The sequence below is a fragment of the Myotis lucifugus genome, unplaced genomic scaffold (genome assembly GCF_000147115.1).
Source record: "Myotis lucifugus unplaced genomic scaffold, Myoluc2.0 scaffold_483, whole genome shotgun sequence".
NCBI lineage: Eukaryota > Metazoa > Chordata > Mammalia > Chiroptera > Vespertilionidae > Myotis > Myotis lucifugus.
The window spans coordinates 301,845-308,557 of record NW_005871531.1 but is presented as its reverse complement, the minus strand read 5'-3'; the positions used below and the strand labels follow the sequence as shown (position 1 = coordinate 308,557).

At 52.1% G+C, this 6,713-nt stretch overlaps 2 protein-coding genes across 2 annotated transcripts in view; one reads left to right on the top strand and one right to left on the bottom strand.

Moving 5' to 3' along the window:
- Positions 1-6,713, bottom strand: part of PRKN (parkin RBR E3 ubiquitin protein ligase) — a 429,225-nt gene that overhangs the window by 329,910 nt on the left and 92,602 nt on the right. The window lies entirely within an intron of this gene.
- Positions 294-2,570, top strand: LOC102439181 (high affinity cAMP-specific and IBMX-insensitive 3',5'-cyclic phosphodiesterase 8A). Its single transcript, XM_006103399.3, has one exon. The coding sequence runs from the start codon at positions 321-323 to the stop codon at positions 2,568-2,570; it is 2,250 nt and encodes a 749-aa protein (XP_006103461.1). The 5' UTR covers positions 294-320.

Genomic DNA, 6,713 nt, shown 5'->3' with positions numbered 1-6,713 from the left:
GCGGAGGGCTGGGGGAGGGGGGGCAGCAGGGCCGGGGAAGGGCATGTGCTGCGGGGCCGCGAGGCTCCGGGCGGGCGGGCGGGCCGTTTGCTGAGCGTTCGGACCGGTAACGGCTGCCCGCCGCAGTCCGCGGTGCCACCGCCGGCATGGGCTGCGCCCCGAGCGTCCACATTTCCTCCGAGGCCCCGGGTGCGTACCTGGGCAGCAAAGAGGAGGAGGATGCGCAGGACTCCTGGGCGCTGCTGCAGGGCGCCGGCCTCCCCTCGGACCCCTACCTGCCTCCCGGCAAGATACCCACGTCGGACGTGCAGTTCGGCCCCATGAGGTTTCACCCGGATCAGCTCCAGGTGCTGCTGGCGTTCAGCAAGGACGATAACCAGTGCAAGGCCTTCCGCCAGGCCTGCGACCAGGCCGGGTTCAAGTGCACGCTCACCAAGGAGGTGCAGGCGGTGCTGACCTGCTTCCTGTCGACGCACCACGACATCGTCATCCTGGACCATAGACACCCCCGGCAGCTGGACGCGCGGGCGCTGTGCAGGGCCATCCGATCGTCCCAGGTCTCCGAGAACACGGTCATTGTCGGGGTGGTGCGCCGGCAGGATGGGGAGCTGCCCGTGATGCCCCTCCTCACCACCGGCTTCACCAGGCGCTACGTGGAGGACCCCAGCCCCCTGGCCTGCTACACGGAGCTGCTGCAGCTGCAGTTCGGGGAGGTGCGGTCCCAGCTGAAGCTCAGGGCTTGCAACTCCATCTTCACGGCCTTGGAGAAAAGCCAGGACGCCGTGGAGATCACAGGCGAGGACCACCTGGTGCAGTACGTGAACCCCGCGTTTGTAACCACCGTGGGCTGTGACTCTAATGAGCTGGTCGGGAAGGAGTTAGCAAAACTCCCTGTGGGCGAGAAAAAGTCCGAGTTGTTCCAGACGATCAACTCATGCATCACGGAGGGCAAGGGGTGGCAGGGCGTCTACTGTGCCAAAAACGGAGACAACACCCAGCAGAACGTGAAGGTCATCCCGGTGAACGGGCAGGGAGGGAAGATCAGACACTATGTGTCCATCATCCGGCTGAGCAATGGGAACAGCAAGGCCGGCCTGCAGGCGGACTCGCACATGGACAGCCAGGTAGGGAAACTGAGGGACAGGAGGAAAAGCTCTCTCGGCGGCAGGAGCGTGGGCTCCCGGGCCAGTGAAGTGGCCGGCCAGAGGCGCTACTCCTCGCTGGCCCGGATTCACTCGGTGACCATGGAGGCGCCCATCACCAAGGTGATCAACATCATCAGTGCCGCCCAGGAGAACAGCTCCGTGCCCGTGTCGGAAGCCCTGGACCGGGCGCTGGAAATTCTGAGAACCACGGAGTTATATTCCCCGCAGTTCGGGGCGAAGGATGAGGATCCTCACGCCAATGACCTCCTCGGGGGCCTGATAGTCAATGGTCTGCGAAGGCTCTCTGGGAACGAGTACGCTCTTTCAGCCAAAAACCTCCCGCGAGCGTCCAGCAGCATGACGGCCTCCCTGCCCCTCCACGACGTCCCGAAGCATATCGCTGAGGCCCTGGAGAACGAGGACTCCTGGGAATTTGACATTTTTGAACTGGAGGCTGCCACGCAGAAAAGGGCTTTGAGTTACCTTGCTATCAAAATCTTTACCCGCTTTGGCATCTGTGAATTCTTAAAGTGCCCGGAGCCAACCCTGAGGCTGTGGTTGCAGATGATCGAATCCACTTACCATTCCTCTAACCCCTACCACAACGCCAGCCACGCGGCTGACGTGCTCCAGGCCACCTGCTACTTCCTGTGCCAAGAGAGGGTAAAGCGCGCTTTAGATTCGGTGGACCAGGTCGCCGCCCTCATCTCAGCCACGGTCCACGACCTGGACCACCCGGGGAGGACCAACCCCTTCCTGTGCAACTCGGGCAGCGACCTGGCCATCCTGTACAACGACTTCGCGGTGCTGGAGAGCCACCACGCGAGCCTGGCCTTCCAGCTGACCCTCAGAGACGACAAGAGCAACATCTTCAAGAACATGGAGAGGAGTGACTTTCGGACGCTGCGCCAGATCATCATCGACATGGTCTTGGCCACGGAGATGACCAAGCACTTCGTGCACCTCAACAAGTTTGTCAACAGCGTCGTCAAGCCCTTGGCAGAGCTGGAGGAGCGCGAGGAGACGGATGCAGTGCGAGCAGACATCAGCAGGATGCTCAGGACTCCAGAGAACCGGACGATGATCAAGCGCATGATGATCAAGTGCGCCGACGTGTCCAACCCCTGCCGGCCCTTGGAGCAGTGCATCCAGTGGGCCTCACGCATCTCGGAGGAGTATTTTTCTCAGACCGATGAGGAGAAGCGGCGGAACTTACCTGTGGTGATGCCCGCTTTTGACAGGAACACCTGCAGCATCCCCAAGGCCCAAATGTCCTTCATCAACTACTTCATCATAGACATGTTCGAAGCGTGGGACAACTTTGTGGACTTGCCACTGCTGATGCACCACCTGGACAACAACTTTAGGTACTGGGAGGATCTCGACCATATGGACGTGCGGGGCTGCCGCCCACCCCCAGACTAGGACACGGAAGGGCCCCTGTGCAGAAAGCACTCTACTCGCCACTGTACTTCGCCAGTGAAAAGAAATGAGAACGGAACTCTTGTTTCATAAGATTTTATCGGTGACTTCTCCAAAACGTTGCCTTATTTTGTAGAGTGTTTATACCAAATATTCTCGTGGGGAAAAACAGCAAACGGGGGATATTTACTAACTTGACTTTTTTGAAACCAACCTGTACCCACCTTCAGTGGTAATGTATAATTTCAGATCTTTATGGAAGTTCTGTACCTGCACACTTTCAATAAATGTAACACCATTAAAAATGACATGTGAGGACATATCAAAGCACTTATCATTTCATTTTAAACTTAAAAAGTTTACAAAATATTTATGGAAACCTGTATTTCCAGTGGCTGTGCAACTGGCCTCGCACAGCTGTGTGACCTGAAATAACGTGTTTTGTGCCCCCCACCCCCGCCCTCAGGACCCCCCCCCCTCCATGCGATCTGCTCATGAACAACCAACGCCGTGCACATTCAACAAAAGGCGATGCAAACGTTTCGCTGAAATCCTAATTGTCGGACATACCGACTATAGATTCTCTCATAAATGGCCCTTTAATTGCTCACCTTTCTCAAAACCATCTCTCTGAATTTTACTCACAATTACCGATATTGCCTGCTGGGTGCTTCCTGTAAATATCTATAAAATCTCCATATAGACCCACAGTAGTCTCCGTTCAGCTCCACTCAGTTTTGCATCCTAAGGGCCGTAAAACACAAACCCTGATGATGTTACCTCCCTCGGTGGAAATCCTTTGGGTTCCATTGTTTTCATGATGAAGTCCAACCTCCCTGTGGAGTGCACGAGACCACGAATGACTTGAACCTCCCCTGCGTCTTCGGCCTGGGTCCTCACTCTATACCCGCTGTGGGTACCGCAGCCCAGTTTCCAGGGTCCCAGATACCTCGCTGTCTCACCTCCATGCCTTTGCACACACAGTTCCCTCTACTGACTCACTGTAAAGCCCAACAGGAAGGAGCGATCATCCCAGAAATGTTTGGAGAGCTATGCACAATTATTAATAAAAGTCAAACTAAAATAGCATGCTACCCAGAAATACTGCAAAATAAGCCAGGGGGTGGGACATTGGGACACAGCCACCAACTGGAACAGTGGTAAGCGCTGGACAGAGACACAGAGTTACCTAGTGTGAGACATTCAGACTGAACTGGAACCTCACAGATTTTCTTAGATAATCATAGCTTTTCTTTAAGGAATGGACTACTTCCTCTTCATCTTGGCTAAGAGGAGAATGGAGACAGGATTTGACAGCTCTCAGGGCATCTTAGTAACTAAAGATTTACCACCAGTTTGTGGGTTCAGTTTCTTTCTTCTAAGTAAAGTAAAAGTGGCAGAAATAAATGCCTGTCACTTCTAAACGTGACCCTAAAAGATAAAACATAACGGGAAAAAATGATGACCGTTTTTACTACCCAAATCTTTAAAATGTCAGTGAACCAAAACACACACAAAGACATCCATACAAATGAAGAAACAAACCACCAAGTAGAAAAACAGTCATAACCAAGGACAGAGCCATATCGGTATAAATAGCTTTGCCGAATTAACATAAAATGATAAATACACAAACAAGCAAAGGTAGGAACAGATAACTTAAAAAAATAAAGATGATCAATAACATAATGAACGACAGAAAAGAATCTCAGTGTGACTTGTAAAATGTGCAAAGACTAAAAGGAAGCCACCATCAGTGTTCATGAGGGTCTGCAAACATGTCCCCCACCCCCACCCCCGATCCCGCTGGTGGGAACACAAACGCCCATTCAGCAGGTCATGGGTTTCAAATGTGCGTTGAAGGTGTAAATACGCTCTTCAAACCAGCATCCGCTCCCAGGGAGGTACCCAGAGGAAAGACTTAGATGAATAAAGTACTATTTAGTCACGAAAAATAGTAATCCCAAATCCAAACCTCAATCCGTTATTAAGTGAACAGTATTACATAAGCCTCTGTTTTGAGTGAAAATATAACAGGTGCCTGTTGGGAGAGGTCCAGACAGAGGGTTCCGCATCAGAAGTGTGACGGTGGCGTCACCTGCACATGCACGTGAGTGTCATGTTTGTTATTCTTTTTACACTTTCTACCTTTTGTACATATTTACGCAAAGTATGAATATTTTCTGTAATCAGCTGACAGCACTGTTTTTAAAATAAAGATTTTGTTTTGCGGACAATAAATTTAGGAAAATTATAGATGGAGTAAGAAAGCAGTGCATCCGTGGAAAAGAAAAGTCAGCTTTAAATTACTGACCACATATTCTGTTTGCTCGTCACTTAGAATATTTTTTGTTCAAATGGTTTCAATACAGTAAAGCCTTAAATGGCTGGCCCCACGCATTTTTGATTGGATTTTTCACACATAGTGTATTTTAAGGGCTGCTCATTTGATTGCATGCCTTTCATTTAAAGTCATCTCATCAAAATGCAAAATTCCCAAGAGCTGTTTTATCTCCCAAAACCCCACATTTAAGTCTAATTTATGTCTTATATTTCTTAGTGAAAGGAAAACACATTTTACTAAAAGTCAATGAACTTAAGCTGTAAAAGGCCAAGGCTGACGGAGACGTGAAACGCCACGAGAATAAAAAGCACCGGCCTTCAGCTCTTGCCCACAAGCTCACTCCCTGCAGAAGGCCCTCCAGCAGCACCTACAGCACGCCTGCCCCCTGCCGTCCTCACGCCTCCTCAGCCCCTGAGTGAGTGATGAGCCTGCCCGTGGGCCTCACGCTTCTCCAGACTCGAGACCCGCCAGGGTGACCCCAACTCACCCTTCCCCGCTTCTCAGTGCCCGCCTGGGTGTTTCCTCAGCACCCCTTCCCGATGGGGGTCCTGCGGGGGGACCTCAGCCTTACGCTCTGCCCCGCCTGCCCTGCCCCTGAGGGTGCTCCGCAGGAGCTGAGGGTCCCGGCCTCCTCCCGGGCTCTGCCTCTGCCCAGGGCCTTCCCCAAAGCTCCTGCTGTCCTGCACCTGGAACCAACGCCCGTCCTCCCTGCCGTGCCCGCCTGCTCCTCCAATCCTGTGACTTCAAGTCCAGCCAACCTCTTGCTAATTTCAAGGCTCTGACACCACACTTGCCGGTTCCTAGAACAGTGGTCCTCAACCTTCTGGCCCTTTAAATACAGTTCCTCATGTTGTGACCCAACCATAAAATTATTTTCGTTGCTACTTCATAACTGTAATGTTGCTACTGTGATGAATCGTCATGTAAATATCTGATATGCAGGATGGTCTTAGGCGACCCCTGTGAAAGGGTCGTTCGACCGCCAAAGGGGTCACAACCCACAGGCTAAGAACAGCTGGTCTAGAGCATCCTTCGGACTCTTTGGTCGACCAGGCCTAGCAATGCCCAGGTTCCTTCAAGACCAAATTTCAGCATTTCTTCCCCAATGACTTCTAATCCCTCTAGTGAACTATGTGCCCACTTCCTTCTCTGGGCAAAACGCACACATTTCCTCTCTCTCTCTCTCTCTCTCTCTCTCTCTCTCTCTCTCTCTCTGTCTCTCACACACACACACACACACACAGTTATCTGGCTTATATTGTAACTGCTTGTTTACATGTCTTTCTTCTCTAAGCTCCTTAAGGGAATGCCATACCTGAGTTGTCTATATACACCCAATACCTCCCCTAGATCAGCAGAGGCCCACATCACAGTCTCCATAAGTCTGCTGAATAAATTTAGTGCCACCCACCAGGACACTTACAGTTATTTGCAGACAATTTCCTCCGTACGGCACACGTCCTTTAACATGTATCAGGTACGCGTGGGGCGGGCTTCTGAGGCGGTAGTGTCTGTGAGGGTCAGCTGGACAACCGCACCTCTGGAGACCGGAACCGTCACCCTGATGGCGCTTGGACAGTGCGGAGTGACTTCCAGGAGGGGCTGGGAGCTGGGAGGGATTTAGCTACTGCCAACGCTAGTCCTGGGTGACAGTTCCCGCCGCACAATGATGACAAGATGACAGAGGAAAAAAGGAAAATGCCTAGGACGCCCACAGTGCGTGTCAGGAATGGGCCGGGAAAGGTTGTGTGTGTCTGAGAAGGTCCACAGTGTTGTGTTAGCCAATAAGTCAAGTGAGGCCA

Excerpts from the sequence above, each read along its gene's own strand:
- LOC102439181 (XM_006103399.3), top strand. The coding sequence starts at position 321 with ATGAGGTTTCACCCGGATCAGCTCCAGGTGCTGCTGGCGTTCAGCAAG.